The sequence below is a fragment of the Lepidochelys olivacea genome, assembly GCF_965140295.1.
Source record: "Lepidochelys olivacea isolate rLepOli2 genome assembly, chromosome: 3".
NCBI classification, from domain to species: Eukaryota; Metazoa; Chordata; order Testudines; family Cheloniidae; genus Lepidochelys; species Lepidochelys olivacea.
The window spans coordinates 143,248,113-143,266,421 of NC_140413.1; the positions used below are offsets into that span (position 1 = coordinate 143,248,113).

Below are 18,309 nucleotides of genomic sequence, written 5' to 3' on the forward strand. Positions count from 1 at the left end.
ATTGCTGCTTACTGGGGAAGTTTGATTTTTTTTTTTTAAATAAATACTTCAAGTACTTTTGAAATAACATGGGAAATCCTGGTGAGTAATAAATTGACATATACTTGAAATGAGAGATAATTCTGGGAGACATGACAGGCAATCAATTAACTTATTCTGAGAGACTATGCAAAAACTCAGAACATCTTTTGTTTATTCACAACAGTACAGTATAACCCCCCAAATATACACTAATGCTACAGGTGTTAGGTTTTAAAAACACGTACATGGATACTGGAGACAAAACATACATAATAAATATTGTTTTAATGAATGAATTAGCTTTCTCGGTGTATTAGAATAACTTTAAAAAATCTAAAATGGAAAACATTTACAAAATAGAAGAATTTGGGTAGGTAAAATGCGATTGGTAGGCTCTCATCTTTCCCATGAGGCAAAGTGCAGCATCAGGACCACATTAAGTCTAGCTGCAAAAAGGAAAGGTAGATTTAGAAGTACTCTCCTCACACCCCCATCCACCTCACAGAACTATGTTAGCTCAGTACACAAGCAGTAATGCTTACCAAGTTTATCTACACTGAAGCCCTCTGCTGCCGCCAGCTCTGACTGAAAGAAATCATAATCATATCTGACCAAGTCCTCATTGGTGCGTTCTGCAGGAAATCCAACATAAAGGTAAGCACTGTTTGATCCCAAAATAACACGATCCTGAAGATTAAAGTACATGGTGCTGGTTAAACTCAAGGATGTGATGTTTCTTACTTCAAGTGCTTTCTTTTTATGTGTTTGCTATCTGCAAACTGATATGCAGAAAGCTGCTATCCCATAAAGAAGGCGAAGGGACTGAAGAAATGTGCTATCTGAAAGGAGATAAGAGTGAATATCCAGTATTCTAAGGGCTAGGAAAGGAAGTACCCTAGGATAGCTAAGAATGACAACAGGGTAGTGACTGAACAAAGCACTCTAGAAATCATAACAGCAATAAACATGGCAATAGAAGTTGGGAGAAACTGTTTAACTTTTCAACCTTACAGCATTTCTGTAATAGAAAAAAGCTCCTGCTCAGTACTTTACATGTCTACTACTTATTGCTTACCAGAGTAAAAATGAAACTAGATAACAACTACTTGATGCTTCCATGAGTAAGACATTACTTCTGGGGAAATTCTGCGTCATTGTGCAATGCAGAATTTTGCAGAAATTATTGTTGTGCATTTAGAATTTCCTTTCTCCCACAGAAATGGACTGCAGTGCTGCTGGTCGCCACTAGGGGCTGCTGGACCTGGCAGAGCTCAGCTCGCACATAGAAGACACTGCTGAGGGGAAAGGGAAGGAGCTAGAGGGTTTGTGTGCGTCTGTATTGTTACAGACATACTTGCTGACAAGTATTTTGAAAGAAATTACCAAAATAATTGAAACTGGTGTAATTATGTAGTGTTATTTTGACAAAATCTGCAGAATTTAGCAGAACTTTAAAATATTGTATGCTGAATTTTTAATTTTTTGGTGCAGAATTTTTAATTTTTTGGCACAGAATGCCCCCAGGAGTCAGACATGCATCTTAAACCATTAAACAACAGTGGTTAACATTCAGGTCTGTACTAAAAATACTAAGGTTAACGACATTCTTTTGACTTAAGCTTCAGTAGTAAAGAAAGGTTATTTATTTATAACTGGAGTTCTTCAAGATGGGCTTTGCATAGTTACACTTATGGGTACTGTGCCCCCTTGCGGCGGAACCCTCTTCTAGCAGTGTCAGCTAGAGCGCTTTCATGCCCCAGCTCCTCCCCTCAGCGTCCCAGTGCACTGAGGGTGAGACTATACAGGGGCATAACATGCTCTCCACCTCAGTTCCTTCCACCGCAAAGCCAGATACACAATCACGGGGACTCTGACAGAGGAGAAGGAGGGTGGGAAGTGAATATCCAGAGCCATTTTGAAGAATTCTGGTTACAGGTAAGAACTTTCATTTCTTTCTGAGTGGTTATGCATATTTCTAGACAGTCATTTCCCATTTTGTATTCGTGCAAGTGATTATTCCATCCTAAGGGTAGTACTTTGCATTTGTCCTTACTGAATTTCATCCCATTTAATTCAGACCATTTCTCCAGTTTGTCACTGTCATTTTGAATTTGAATCCTGTCCTCCAAAGCACTTGCAACCCTCTCCCATCTTAGTATCATCCACAAACATTATAAGTATACTCTCTATGGCATTATCCAAATCATTTATGAAGATATTGAATAGAACTGGACCCAGGATAGATACCTGTGGGATCCTACTCAATATGCCCTTCCAGCCTGACTGAACCACTTATAACTTCTCAGAATATGGTTTTCCAACCAGTTGTGTACCAACCTTACAGTAAGTTCATTTAAGCCAGTGGTTCTCAACCTATTTATCATTGTGGGCTGCATGCCACAGGTTGAGAATCACAGTGTGCTCCCCACAGAATCCCCCCCACAAACCCCTATGCCCAGCGCCTCCCACACAGAGACCCCATCCGCAAAGTGAGACTAGGAGTGGAGCTCCAAGTGGGGTGGGCTGGCAGCAGGGACCCTGGACACCACTGTGTGGGGCCCAGCGGCAGCCCCGACACTGGACCTGGCAGCTCTGGACCCCGCCAAGCCCCACCACATGGGACTGGCAGCCCCATACCCTGCTGAACCCCATCACGCAGGGCCGGCTGGTGATCCTGACCCCACTGTGCCGTGCCCTGCCGGGACGGGCAGCCCAGACTCTGTGGTGCTGAGTGGTCAGGCAGCCAGTAACCTGGATCTGCGTGGCCTGCGGCCTTTAGCACGCAGCTGTGGCCCAGCCATGTGCTAATTGGGCTGCACTCAGCCCGTGGGTTGAGAACTGTTGATTTAGGCTATATTTCTCTAGTTTTTTTATGAGAAGGTCAGGAGAGAGAATATCAAAACTCTTACTGGAGTCAAGATATATATTTCTTTTACTGCATCTCCCCATCCACAATGCTTGTTGCCTTGTCAAAGGAGGTTATCAGGTTGGTTTGACACATTGATGTTGACTGAACATGACTGCTCAAGTGCAGACAGAGTTACAGTCAGATCATCCATTCTGTCAGGTGAAGGGTCTGCAGGCACTGGTGAAAGATGCTGCCCCCTTCCTGGGACAGAAGATCTGGAGACAGAAAGAGGCGTGTGAAGATTCCAGACAGCTGAAGGAGATTTGTGAACCACGGTTAACAAGGCCAAGCTCAGGCAATGGGCCTCATCCTTGCTTTGTCCTTACGTATCTTCCTTATCCCCTTTTGTATCAAAGGAAAAGGCATACATTAAAACCTGCCCTCACTGTAGAAGGAAAGTCTTTAAACCACAATTTGAGGACTTCAATAGCTCAGACATAAGTTAGGGGTTTGTTACAGGAGTTGGTGGGTGAGATTCCATGGCCTGCGTTGTGCAGGAGGTCAGACTAGATGATCATAATGGTCCCTTCTGACCTTAAAGTCTGTGATTCTATTTAACAGAGACAGATTGTGCCTCCTTGCTCTGCAACGGAAATAGCACATTTTCCATTGAGCCTTGTCACAAACAAGTCCATCATTTGTTGATCTCATCTGGAAAGAATAGTCTGAACCAGCTGATCCTTCAGGGATCATTCATGCATCTGGGAGCTGCTCCTGCTGAGACAATCTGCAACTACATTATTCCAGTACATTGATAAGCAACGTTCTTTCATGAGTATCCCCCCCACTCAACCATTGATTGACACTTCCAACGTCACTGTCCAGGATGGACACTGAACTGCACACCCATGAGCATGTTCATCCTACTTGACCACCCGTCTAGAGAGGCTATGATGTTCTGAGGCCTGGTACTCAACAGCTGAAGACTGTCCCAACTTGGGCTGTAAACCTGGGACATCTAGTGGGGCATAGGTCTCATTCTCAGATGGGCAAACAGAGTCACATATGTTCTGGCTGCCATAAACCCCATGAGACCCAGGAAGAACCTTACTCTCTGTCTGGGGCAACTTTGAATCTTTAATAGGCATTGCTTCATTCCAAGAAACCGGTCTTCTAGCAGCCCAAGCTGCCATAATGACAGAACACTCTGGAACCAAGGAGGTAGCTGGGACCAGAACAGAAGTTGGATCAGGAAACAACAACAGGTCTGAAGGTTCAATCATCAGATCTGAAGATACACATGGACTCATCTCCTTCATTATTGAAACTATAGGTCTCCTGTTAGGATCCATAGCGGCCCTAGCCAAATTAGACAGGTGCAAGAGTTCTGATGCATGGGAACTGGCATTGTTAACATTGGCCGTCTTGCTCCTATGCTTCTTTTTCGTTGATACTGCAGCATCTGAGGTTGAAGGCGCTAGCAGCCCTTGTTCAGAGGCACTGCTTATATCCATCTTCAGGGATCCAGAAGAGGCATTTGGAACCAATCCTGGTCCTGCACCTGCAGAGGTACAGAACAGACAATGATGGCTGAACTGATCCCTGACTTGTCTTCTGGAACAGGAAGAATCTGACCATGCTGCCCTTGGACGTATCTCACCTTGTGGGCTTGACTGAGGGAGCGGCAGAAACAGAGTCTGGTCCTCATAGGGGCTGCAGCTTCATGGAACCCTGCAGTAAGCTAGAACCTGGAGGCCACTGGAGCTGAGGCTGCTTTTTTGACCTTGAAACAGATGACTGAATGGGTCCAGAAGGTGTAGCCCCGAGGGTTTCCTTCAGCTGAAGGAGCTGCAGATGAGCCTCCCTGTCCTTGTGGGTTCTGGAGGTGAAGGTCTCGCAGATGGCCCAGATACTTCAGATAATGCACATGGTCATATGATACTGAGAAGACAGCTGTGCAGGAAGCATGTCTCTTAAATCCTGGCTTTTTTTTTTTTTTTTTTGCTTCTTCAGTTCCTCCATATCCTGGAACTAAGGAAATAACATAACTACTTGCTGACTAACTACAGTAGAACCTCAGAGTTATGAACACCCGAATTACAAATCGACCAGTCAACCACACACCTCTCATTTGGAACTGGAAGCACAATCAGGCAGCAGCAGAGACAAAAGGAAAAGCAAATACTGTACAGTATTGTGTTAAAAGTAAACTGCTAAAAAATAAAGGGAAAGTGTTAAAAAATATTTGACAAGGTAAGGAAAGATTTTTTGTTTGTTTTGTTTAAATTAAGATGGTTAAAAGCAGCATTTCTCTCCTACTTAGTAAAGTTTCAAAGCTGTATTAAGTCAATGTTCACTTGTAAACTTTTGAACGAACCATAATGTCTTGCTCAGAGTTACGAACAACCTCTATTCCCAAGGTGTTTGTAACTCTGAGGTTCTAGTATATGTAAACTAACACTAACTAGAAGAAAAGGAGTACTTGTGGCACCTTAGAGACTAACCAATTTATTTGAGCATAAGCTTTTGTGAGCTACGGCTCACTTCATCGGATGCATACTGTGGAAAGTTTAGAAGATCTTATTATATACACACAAAGCATGAAACAATACCTCCTCCCACCCCACTCTCCTGCTGGTAATAGCTTATCTAAAGTGATCACTCTCCTTACAATGTGTATGATAATCAAGTTGGGCCATTTCCAGCACAAATCCAGGTTCTCTCACCCTCCGCCTCCCCCCCCCACCCCCGCCACAAACTCGACTCTCCTGCTGGTAAAAAAAAGGGGGGGTGAGAAAACCTGGATTTGTGCTGGAAATGGCCCAACTTGATTATCATACACATTGTAAGGAGAGTGATCACTTTAGATAAGCTATTACCAGCAGGAGAGTGGGGTGGGAGGAGGTATTGTTTCATGCTTTGTGTGTATATAATAAGATCTTCTAAACTTTCCACAGTATGCATCCGATGAAGTGAGCCGTAGCTCACGAAAGCTTATGCTCAAATAAATTGGTTAGTCTCTAAGGTGCCACAAGTACTCCTTTTCTTTTTGCGAATACAGACTAACACGGCTGTTACTCTGAAAACTAACTAGAAGAAAACAAGACCCGAGCGTTGAAGAGACAGGAAGGGTTCACATCTGTTCTGGCATGCAGTTGGGAAGGAAACAAGGTGGAGAGGGTGGTCCACCCCACATAGTCTCACCCTCAGTGTGTTGGGATACTGGGGGTGGGGGTGGTGTGTGGAGTATGAGAGTGCTCTCGCTCAGGGGTTCTCAACCTTTTTCTTTCTGAGGCCCCCCCGCAACGTGTTATAAAAACGTCACGGCCCACCTGTGCCACAGTAACTGGTTTTCTGCATATAAAAGCCAGGGCTGGCGTTAGGGCAGGGCAATTGCCTGTGGTCCCATGCCACAGGGCCCCCCTCCTAAAGCAATATTGGTCAGGCTTGGGCTTCAGCCCCAGGTGGCAGTGCTCAGGGCCCCAGACTTCAGGCCCATGCAGGGGTGCTTTGGCTTTCTGCCCTGGGCCCCAGCGAGTCTAACACTGGCCATGCTTGGAGGACCCCCTGAAACCTCCTCACGGCCCCCCCCAGGGAGCCCTGGACCCCTGGTTGAGAACCACTGTTCTAGCGGACACTACTTGAAGAGGGTTCTACTGCAAAGTACCACAAGGTGGCACGGTACCCATGAGTAGGAATATGCAGAGCCACTCAAATAGGAGCTATGTATTTTTAAAAGGGGCAGGTACTCATTTAAAATGTACTGTCCCTAGAATACCTCAAGTCCCAATCCTACAACTCTTATTCCCACAAGTAATCTTTACTCAACATGAAAGTCACTAGTGCTATATTCCGGACAGAGATTACTCAGGCAAGTAAGGATTACAAGAATTAGCTCTTTTCTTCTCCAAAATACCTTTTTTTTAAATGGGTACCGTCTTTTTAAAAACACATGGTTACTCCTGTTTATTAAGTTAACCTATTTATTAAAAGTTACAGTAATTATCTATAATGTTCTCCCTACTTAGAGAAACGATTTCAGGTTAGAATTTTTAAGAATCTTTCTGCAATCCTCATTCTTGATTCTTTCATTCTCCAGGAAAACTTACCAAATGCTGCAGTTTAGTTTTCATAGTGATGGGTACACCATTGACAACAACTTTGCACTTTTCCCGTGGCGTTATGGTAACTTTACCCTCAGCATTTGTGAATGTAGCATGCTTGTCTAAAATGCTGAAAGATAAAATACTTTTTGCAATTCATGGATCTCTTAAGAATCAAGCTAAAAGTAAACATTTCCCATCTCAAAATCCTGGAAAAAAATATTTATTCTAATTTTGAAGATAGTAAACTTTTACTTGTATTCCAGTAGCTCCTACAATGTGCTAGGTAGGCACTGTCCACATCACCCAACCTGAGAGAAACTGCCTCTCCTCCACAGGACATATACCATGCTTGAGATCAGCAGAGGCACCAAAACTGAAGCTCCCTTGGAATAGAACAGAAGTCGCTGCTGGCAGGGCATTCTTTGAGGGCCCCATGACTTTGGGATTCAACTCCCTTAACTTGGTGCAAAATAGCATAAATTTGTAGACCCTCAATGCATTCTGCAAAGCCTATTACTGTTGAGCAGGCATTTGGCAAGGGCTGATCTGGCTGGTGGTGGGGTTTCTTTCGGGAATTTGGGTGAGGAGATACCGATTCGGTTTGTGATGCGATTTGCTGCTGGGTGGCTATCTGTACAGGGGAGAACGTGCTGCAGTTGTAGATCTGTAATGATGTTTGTTGTGTGTTTTTATTTGATGGCAAGAACACCCAGAATCTAGGATAAGCCTTACTGTGTATCTATTTAAATCCAAATAAATAAATACCCTGAAGAACTCATGAGCTAAGGCCCTGTGTAACATGTAACATGATTTAATTGGGGATCAGTCCTGCTTTGAGCAGGGGGTTGGACTAGATGACCTCCTGAGGTCCCTTCCAACCCTGATATTCTATGATTCTATGTCACACAGTTGCTAAAATCAGTTCAACTATATTTATATATAAATATATAAAATATATATATATATATATTTTTTAAAAACACAAAGTTTGTCTCTCACTCTCATGTTTTGTGAGCTGCACTGTCTCAAAAGCATGCAGCTACCTTGGTGGGTTATGATGCAGCCACTGAGGTAGCTGGTTTTGGAGCGGCTGATGGCCTTGAAAACATGAGCTCTAAGTGGCTCAAAAGCTTGTCTCACTCACCAACAGAAGTCGGTCCAATAAAAGACATTACCTCGTGCACCTTGTCTCTCTAGCTCATCAGGACTAAAGTCCCCAAATTAAGAGTAAATCAGTATTTTTGAAGTTGTTGTATAGGTTTTTAGTTTTATGACAATTCAATAGCTGAACTTTGAATTAAATATTGAAATTTAACTTAACACTTGTTACAGTTTTGAAAAGGGCATTTTTCAGAAACAATACATAATACACTCAATGAGTTTCCCCCTAGCCTATTTTTCCTCCATTCTTCATAAAATGGGTTCATGGTACAATAGCCAAGTTCTCACAGCTCATATATACACAATATAACATACATTCCTCTGGTTAAAAAAGACACAGGCTATTGTGTCTTGTCTCTTACTAATGTATATATACTTACCCTAAACCTTTAAGGGTTATTGCATTTGAGGCTGACTGACCAACATCACATGAACCTGAAAGAATTAAGTTTTTGGCATAAGTGATGTGCTCTGGGTAACAACAGTTACACTCACCACTTAAAATAATTGCATTTCAACTTTTTTCTCCTATGTGAATCTGATGAGTTGTGCTTGACTGAGAGACCTGTCATGTTATTGCTATTATCTGAATATTAAATATATTTTTAATGCTTTTAATGTATTCTGGGTCCTGATTTATATAAAAGCTTCCACACTTGGCTTCTGATTATGGAGGCATTTTATAACATTTAGAAATGGAGCTATTCCTGACACAGAGGATATTTAGTCCTGTGGACTAAATGCCATGTGCACAACACCTAATCACCTAATTGGTCTGTGAGCTGCCTGATCCTCATTAGTTGAGCCAGCCCTCCAAACTGCAGCTCCTGAAAAGAAAATGTTGCTAGTGGAAGAACCAGCGTTTTGTAGGCAAAGGAAAAGAACCAGATGGAATCAGGTGACAAATGGTGGAAGCTGGATCAGATATCAATAAATTAACTTGCAAAGTGACGGGCATATTTCCAGCTATTAGCGACTGACACCCAGCAAGTCTCAGATGGTTACTTTCACAGGTTAGGTTTATATTGTATTTTAATACCCGAAAACATTCCTCTAATTTGAACCCTTTTAAGTGAGCTTTGCCACATTAACAAACAAAAGGAGCACGTTTGACAGCGGAAAAAAACAGCTTAGACAAGATTAGACCCTGAAAAAACACGACAATCTCATTACATGTATGTGTGGCTGAGCAACACGATACTTGAGCATATATTAGCACAACAGCATTTCTGTTATGATGAATCATAAGATACAGAAAGAAGCATTCCTATGAGCTATGTAAATTCGTGCAGCTCTTAATACTAGAATATGAAGCAAATACAATAGAGTACCGTCCTGAATGAAGTGCTTGAGAACCCCGGAGAGCTGAGGGTCTTCATTGATATTCAGGAGATATGGGAATGTCTCCATCATCCATCTCTCCTGATGAAGAGTTCAGATTCACATTATTTTAGGGTGACATGTTGGAAAGCGCCAAATGACAGCTGATAATATACATGGAGGATTACTTTTTTCCTCTTTTGTTAAGGAGATCATAAACACTGGCTGTTCAAGGACATCCTGAAAAATATCTAAATACCAAACATTCACAAGACTAAACAATAGATAATAAATTGTCACACAAACATTTCCCAAAACACAATGAAACTGTTTTTCAAAAAATGCCCAGATGCTACAAAGGTGGAACTATAAAAGTAGGTAGAAAAATGGTTAGTTTGATTAATGATTCAATTACAATTCATGTTGTTTAGGTTATTACTAGCCTCACTTCAGCTTTAGTAAGTTTTAGAAAGATGCAGACAGTTGTTTTTACAAATTATACTCATGGATTATGTTAGCTCACACTCTGTTATTGGTGGTGCTGTTTTATATCATGAAATAAAATATAGGCTCAAAAAGAGGGCACTCTTTAGGAATTTCCCTCTGGCCTACTATCTGTTAAGTGGCATAGGCATAATATTTATTATTATTCAGTGTTTGTATTGCAGTAGCATCCAGAAGGCTCAGTCAGGATCAGAGTCCCACAGGGAGAAGCACTGTACAAACATTCTGTCAAAGATCGTCCCTGCTCCTAAGACCTTACAGTCTAATTTAAGACTGGACACAAAAAGTGGGTGTAACAGTGAATCAGAAAGAACAGGGGAGGATGCATGAAACAGTAATAAGATACACTGATGTAGGCTAATTATGCAGACAGCTAGATAATTGTGAGCACACTTTTAAAAATACACTATAAAATATAAATAAATATCATGTATCCAAACTGACCATCCATGTAGCCATTATCAGTTGGCAGTTACCGTGTGTGTCATAGTAGAAAGGGGTCTTGAGGCGAGATTCAAAGGAGGAAATGGTAGTGGCTTTGCTGACTAATTCAGGGAAACCATTCAAAACAAAGGATGTCTTGGAAGAAAACACAAAGGTGATTTGGGAAGAAGAAGGCACATGATTGATGGAGGCGGACTTCATCAGCAGATTGCAGATGACAGGAATGAAGAGATAAGACACAAGAGACAATAAATTGGGAGGGGCTAACTTATAACTTGCCATAACATGGATCTTCCTATCCCCTCTCCTTCCCTTAATTCAAAGGTAAGATGGTATTTTTAAATACATGCCAAAGCTTTTTTCATTTGGGAAAAAAAGTCTAGAAAAAATTTGTATTAAGAATGGTTACTTTTAACACTCCAGTTAAAAAAGTTATATTATTTGAAAGAATAAGTCAGAAAACATTGTAAATGTTTGTTAAAGTTAGTTACTCATATTTCATTTAAAGGGGAAATCTTTAGTTCTATCCCTCAGTGCTTGGAAGTGATACAGGCCTGGGTCTTGTAAGTTTTGTACATAATTTGATTTTCTTTATATACAGATGCTGTGTTTCCAAAAATAACCACTCCTCCTCATAATCAGATTAAATGGAACAATAATGGCTATAAACAAAAGATGTTATAACTGATTATTATATAACACAGTTTAAGTGGCGTGCTTTTGCAATTTATCCAAACTTAAAGACACAAGAAGAGGCAATGCTATTTAGAAGAAAAAAAAACTTCAAAAGTACTGTATCTTTTAAAGCAAGCCAAGTGTGGACAGACATGGTAGCCAAAGGAAGACTAGAAAGGAACTATAGTAAGTCTATAATTCACACTGCCCTTTAAAGAAAAAGCTTACCTGAGTAATTGCAGCATACTGCTGTTCCCATTCCTTCCGAGCTTCTTCCAGCCGATATTCCCATGTTAGCTGAATAGTCTGAATCCGCAGTTCATTTTCAGCCAGCAAACATTGCAGCTCTTCTGGAAGGGGAGAGAGGGAGGAAATTTCAGCTAGGATGTGTGTACATACAAAGACACAAAACCCCTGTGAATTTAATCTTCATTTATTAATTTTTAACTTCCAAAAGAAGTACCTGTTTTGATAATGTCTGAATAACCATTATAAAGTGATTAAATCATAATATAGCATCTCCGAATTTACAGATAGAAATACAGGAGCTCCGTTAGCTCCCTCTGTTAATGCAGCAACTTTCAGATGCAAAGTTTAGAAAACAAGCTGGACTCTTGGCAGTCCTCTGCTAAAGGAAAAGAAAAAGGTCTAAATTCAGAAGTGTCCTTGGAATGGTCTTTCTACTCTTCTTGTATGTGTCAGATAACCTCTCTGTGACTGACTCCCATCTGTAAAATAGAGATGGTACCTGCCCGCCTCACAAGCATGTTGTGAAGATTACTGCTGCCAACCCTCATGAGTTTATGCTAGTCTTGTTACATTTGGGGGAGGTGTGTGTATGTGATTTTTTTTTTAAACCCCAACTACTGGAATCATGTGATTACATGAAAATCTCAGCTTTTATATTTTTAAACAGTTTTTAGCCCTTATGGTTGTGGAGAAAAATCTGAAAACAAGAACTGGGTATACCCTGAAGGTGCAGAAACTGGAAGCAAGTAAAAAGAGTATACACTTTACTATTTCAGTAAAAAGTCTCATGATTTTTAAGCCAATCTTATGATTTTTATAGGGCTTGACTCATGGTTTTTGAACGCTTGAGATTGGCAATAATGGGTTTAATGTTTTGTAAAGTGCTTTGACAGCAGCTGATGAGACATGCTATGCCAGTGTTAAATATTTTTAGTAATATTACGTGACCATCTGTAAAACTACATATGCACGATAGCTTTACCTTGTTCCTTAGAGGGTCTCCAACTTTCTCTCTTGTCCAGTTCAGAAGACAGAACGTCTCATGAACCTATCCCTCCTTTCAACTCTACCAGTCCCCCTTTGCTGTTAATGCCATGGGCCACTAGAAAGGGTTCCAGATGCCATTTTGAGAAAAACGGATGCATCTGGTACTTGTAGTTCCTTTAGCACGATTAACTTTGTAATACATACTGGTTTCATCTGCTACTGTTTTCCCAGAGTTTCCAAGCCCAGTCAGTCTGGACAACAGTTTGTTATTTTCCGCTTTCAGCTCCATTATATGCTTCTCCATTGGACTTGCATTTATTACTGCTTTGTTCTTGATCTTTTTTGTTCTTTCACATATGCAAATATGAAAAAAGAAGAAGAAGAGGCCAGTCAGTTATTACACCATGATGCAGCCAGCCTCAGCACAGAGCCTTGACGGGCGGAGAAGAGCTTTCCTAGGCAAAAATGCTTTTTTCCTATTTTTTTCAGAAATATTAAGTGGAGTTTTGGAACTTTACAGATAAAAACACCAGCACTTTCTCAGGTGCTGCAGGCATACGAGGTCTTCCCCTGCATTGGAAACAGGAGTCCCAGCCCTTTTTTCCCCTCTACCAGCACAGTAACCATCCCCTTCTTTCCCAGCTGGCTCTTTTCGTAGGGTCTTGTTGCAGTGGTACAACCGCAAAAACAAGATGTCAAAGCAGACCAGGAAGTAAGAATGCACTAAGTCTGAAGTCACACAGAAGACATGAACAGGATAGTAAGAAGTTGGGTTTGCAGGGACATGCTCTCACCATCCTCTCAAGCAGTTGCACATGTGCCCCACTGCTGGCTCCTAGTCCAATTCTCAGCCCAGGAAACATCAGGGGGAGGCAACATGTGCATGCTGCAGCAGAGACTGAGAAATGGGGACTTCCTGGTACAGAGCCCACAGCAGACCTATGCTGAAAGACTGGATACTTAGGAAAGGTAGAGAGTGAGTGAGGATGTCTTGGGAGAGCATGGAAACCTCTTCATAGAGTCATAATTGGGGTTAGAAGATGATTAGGAGGGTGAGGAAGATAGAGAAGTAAGCCGGAGTGGAGTAAGAGACATATGTTGGAGGTCCAAGGTTCCCAGGACAATATATAACCAGCACTCTCCATACAATTTAGTGATCAGAAACCTCACTCTTAATGTCTAAGGATGAGCTCCTAATTTACTACTTCAATCCACTGCTTTTGTTTATTCAAGTTTCATACACTTTAAAAACAGTTTAAAAACACTGCAGTCTCTTTTTATTTTGCCTAGGTGTCTGGCTGCATCTTGGACACACAGCAGAAATGCAAACAATTTTACAGTTCCTGAAAAACCACAAAACTATACCTCTCAGCATATCGTAATGTTGACAAAGTCTCTTCATAGCAGATGTCTGCTGGACTTACAGCTGCAATCTGTGAATACATACAAAAAGTGTTAGTACAATTTAAATTCCCTATTTGAGTTCTGTTTATTGGTTTTACAATCACCAAAGATATTACAGATCAGAGAAGGTTTACAAAGGACAAATCCATTGGTTAACCCCTTAAACATAAAGAGAGTCCTTAGCGTCACTAAGACAGCAAGTCACTTTTTGTAATACAGAAATGATGATGATGATGATGAACCACCACCATCTTTAGAGGTCGTGCAAGGAAAATGAAGAGAGAGATTTTAAACAGATTAACCTAATTTGTACAAAATTAGTCATGTAGGCCTGGATCCTGAATACCTTTATTTACACTGGTAGTCCTTACTCAAGCAAATAGTTCCAAGACTTCAAAGGGACTACTCGTATGATCAAGATGTGGAGAATATGGCCTTTGGTTTGTTTCACACTCCACCGAGGAATGGAAGACTCAAGTTTGAAGAAAACTGGCTCAATAATTTAAAAGTTACGAAAATTTAGACGTCAGCATTTTCATGCATGCACACCAGCCCCTTCAGATTCATTTTCTTGCTACCCTCACTTAACAGCACTGTAGAAATGGATAGTCAGTTGGAAGCAATGACAGAATCAAGGGGAGTTCTGCTTTATTTAGGATGGCAAAATCTGGCCCACGGCATGGATGATCAACAGTGGGCTCCAAAGAAAATAGTAGAGACCAGTTTTCAAAAGGCCATATACAAAAATGTGCATGCACTTTTGTGCACTCATGCAAATTCCACTGTGCTAGCAAACCTTGATTTGTGCACAAACCCTTTGTGTGTGCAAAGGTAGGTATGTGCAGGATGCTGGTACATTTTTAAATCTGATTTTCAAATGACTCAAATACTGACTAAGAAAAGAGTCCTTTTAAAAAAGCCTTTAACTTATCTTGAAGTATAGACAATAAGCTTCATTGTTTACTTTATTTTTATGTTATAAAAGCAAAGAGACTTAAAAAGGAATGGTTATAGATATTACTGTACAGGCACACTTCTTGAGGGAAGCGGGGTCAAAAGAACATGGCCTTGAATCTGACAGTGCACATAAGGGAGGGTGTTCTCAGAATTGCCACACTTGGTCATTGGGACAGAAAGTGAGCGAGCAAGTAAGCATGAGGATGACACTGCAGCCTGGTGGTTAGAGCCCTCACCTGGAAGGGGGAGGACCCAAGGATCCAGGCCCCCTCATCCAATGGCTTTTAAAATTATTTATCCAAAGTGGAACTGCTTCAAGAGGAGACAGAGCCCCACATCACAATAACCCATAGCCCAGTGGTTAGAGCACTCACCTAAGAGGTAGCAGATCCCTGTTCAAATTCCTTCTCTCCTTCAGGTGGAGGGGGTACTTGAACTGGGGTCTCCCACATGCCAGGTGAGTACCATAACCATTGTGCTAAAAGATATGAGCAAGTGCTTCCTCCTTCCCTGTCCTCCATGCCCAGACTTCTTGCTAAAAAAGCATAAGCACCTAATGCCAAGAGAGGGTTTGCAGCTGAGAATCTGAAGCAGAGAGAGGTGGCTCCCTCCAGCCTGGACTTAGTCACCTATCTCCAAGAGAGTGGTGGGGCTTAGGACAGACCCTTCGCCTTGGCATCTCTGATTGGCTAGCTTAGATGAGGCACCATTCTAGCTTTTGTGAATCCAACTCTTGAGGCGCTTCTGTCACAATATAGTTGCCCCCCCCGGAAGGGGGTTGGGGGCCAGGTAGACACTAGCATCATATGCTGCTAATGCTTTTGTAGGTAATGGAAAGAATGTAGGAAAGCGTTAAAGGTATGAATGCGGACTGAAAGGTTCTTTTGCAGGTTGTAAAAGGCCGGGAAGGGGGAGGAAAGAAGAAAAGAACAGGTTAACTTGATGTTCCAGCTAAACCCGAAGATAAGAAACTGACTCTAGCCCAAGGCCAGCCCCCCCGACCAGCCATGAGAAAGGAGAGTTGTTGAACGAAATGCAGGGCCCTGGAAAAGGAGCGAGATGGCGAAGGCCATCAGGGAACAAACAGAACTGTCTCACAACCCTGAAACCGGTGTGTTTTGGGAAAGGTGAAGAAGCCACGGAAGGCTGGTTTGGACTGGCACAAAAGCAGCAGGAACAGACGTCGTGGACTGGAACACCCACAAAGGAGCCCAGGACTTAAAACCCTCCTGAGAGCTGGAGCAATTCGGAGATTGGCAGCAGACCCTGGACGACCTGTGTGCACAGGACAGAACTCCCGTCCACCTCTCCCCCTCACGTTACACCCAGGCCTGGCCCAGCCTCGGGGAGTGTGGGTGTGAGTATGAAAGTGGGTTAGGGCTTTGGGAACTAATGCTTTCTTCCTTCCTCTGAGTGATATGGGGAGTACCCATCACACTCCGTTATTTTATTATTTTATCAATAAAGCTTTAAAACACAGACACTTAGTGTGTTGTGTCATCTCCTCCCTTAACGATCCTGTGGCCTAAGCCTGATCACCTGACACCTCAGGCAGATTGGTAACAGAAATCTGTCACACTTCTCCCCCCCCGCCCCGTTCATCCTATAGGGAGCTGAGGTGCCTAACCCAGGCTTTTGTGAATCCCAGTGATTTTCTAAGTGCCTAGAAGTTAGCATGATGATGCTGAGCATTGTCACACCTAAGTTCCTTTGGGAATCTAGCCCACTGTGCTCCTATTTTAATAAAAAAATACCAGAACCCAATTTCTGAGCAAGTCAGTCAACTTTACCATGATAGTCCTGCTGTTCCCCCCAAGAGCCGACTGTAGGAGTTTTGTTAGAACAGAGTCTCTGTATGGGATGTGTAACACTTTCTTCCCCATAGCCACCTCAGCCAGAGCACTAAGGGAAAAATGATTGAGTGAGTAAAGGGTTAAACAATACTCTTGACTATAAATCTAACTAAAGAACAAGGAGAAATACTTTCACTAGCTGTACCTGTGTAGACACTTCACTATATTAGCCCGTGGTACCATAATTATACATCATATGTTAGCTAATCTATAAAAATAATGGCCAAGATTTTCAAAACTAGTAACTTGGGATGCCTCCATTTGAATTAAAAGCACCTGATTTATTTAAAAGGTGCTAAGCAACCACCCTCAGAAAATCAGGGCATTTTAAAGGTGTCTCAAGTTGTGTGCCTGAAAATTGAGACACGCAAAACTACTAGTTGCTTTAAAAAATTCTGACTAACCACCAAGTGAGGCAGCACATTATGATTTCCCTCCCCAGATCTGACCCAGACGCTGAGCACATAGGCAAGTCAATGTATATTCTATGCTTCAGTTTCTCCACTTTTAAAATGGAGATAAAATTAATTACCTTTCAGGGATGTTGTGAAGCTTAATTTATTAATGTTTATAAAGGGTTTCCAGATTGCTCCATAGTATGCACTGTGCAAGTGCAAAAAATTATGTTAAGCTTAATAGGTAGAAGATACAAACTGAGGGAAGGCTGCCATTCCTACCTTTTGAACAAACACACACTGTTTATGTGCCACTTGCAGAAAGGTCCCTGTTGTACCTGATGACGTTTCCCAAGGTGGTTAAACTCAGATTTACACGTGTCCCTTCTCTCAGTCTGTCCCCTTCAGAGCCTGAAGACTTTTGCCTTTCACTTCCTGCCAAGTCCACCATATTTATAATGGACTGCTTGGTGATATCTTCATCTAGAAAAATCTGAAAGAAATTCCATCAGTGAAAGGAAAATGAGGTATTAGGCCATATCCTTAAAATCACAGCAAGGTACGGCAACCTAAAATCTGTGTGGATAGTCTGAGTAAATATATTGTGATTATGTACTGGCATTAAGAAGCAGAGAATTACTGAAAATATGGAAAGTAACGTTATGGCTCAAGGAGAATGAACTTTTGTGTAAAAATTAAGCAAGACACTTAAGAAGGGGTGGGGGTAGGAAGATAAATTCAGCTGTGATACAAAGAGTTACATCCATACCAATGGACCAGCATCAGCAGGGGAGCAAACCACAGTGTACAGAGAAGGAGAGTATATAGAAGTTCAAAGAAGCCTTTGAAATAATACTTGCTAAAAGACATGTCAAAGCAAGACTTGCCCAGCAAAACAAATACCATACTCAGACGCACTGGAACAACGGACACCTAAAGGAGGTTGCAATAATCTTGGCCTTGCCTGCATTGGGAATTTGTTGCAATTCCAGCAAATGATGGCCAGACACAGTTATAGTTTCATCAGTGCATGTGTGGACAAAGAATGCCATGGCTGGCACAAGTGGAGCTTATCCTTGCAATAAGCCATTTGTGACAGCAGCATCACTTTTGCAATCCTATGCCTGCACTCCTATAGCTCCATCTGCATCTGAGTCCATGTAAGGAGGAACTCTCTGCAACCAGCTTGATAGTGACAGGCCTGTTGTCACATACAGCTCTGTGTAAGGATGATCACAGCAGTGAGAACTACAGCAATTACAAATTATTTCCAAATCACAGAATGATAGTACTGGAAGGGACCTTGAGAGGTCATCTAGTCCAGTCCACTGCACCCATGGCAGGACTAAGTATTATCTAGACCATTCCTGACAAGTGTTTGTCTA

The 18,309-nt window shown here is 41.9% G+C and overlaps 1 protein-coding gene across 1 annotated transcript in view; it reads right to left on the reverse strand.

Annotated features, from left to right (window-relative positions):
* Positions 1-18,309, reverse strand: part of LOC311518873 (kinesin-like protein KIF28) — a gene marked incomplete at its 5' end in the record, with an annotated part of 58,565 nt that overhangs the window by 28,206 nt on the left and 12,050 nt on the right. The window contains 9 exons of the mRNA XM_084624941.1: positions 564-708; positions 6,979-7,102; positions 8,517-8,571; positions 9,468-9,558; positions 11,308-11,429; positions 12,520-12,662; positions 13,681-13,748; positions 16,467-16,578; positions 17,263-17,417. Of these exons, the coding sequence (XP_084481067.1) occupies positions 564-708; positions 6,979-7,102; positions 8,517-8,571; positions 9,468-9,558; positions 11,308-11,429; positions 12,520-12,662; positions 13,681-13,748; positions 16,467-16,578; positions 17,263-17,417 (1,015 nt within the window). The remainder of the gene's footprint in view (positions 1-563; positions 709-6,978; positions 7,103-8,516; positions 8,572-9,467; positions 9,559-11,307; positions 11,430-12,519; positions 12,663-13,680; positions 13,749-16,466; positions 16,579-17,262; positions 17,418-18,309) is intronic.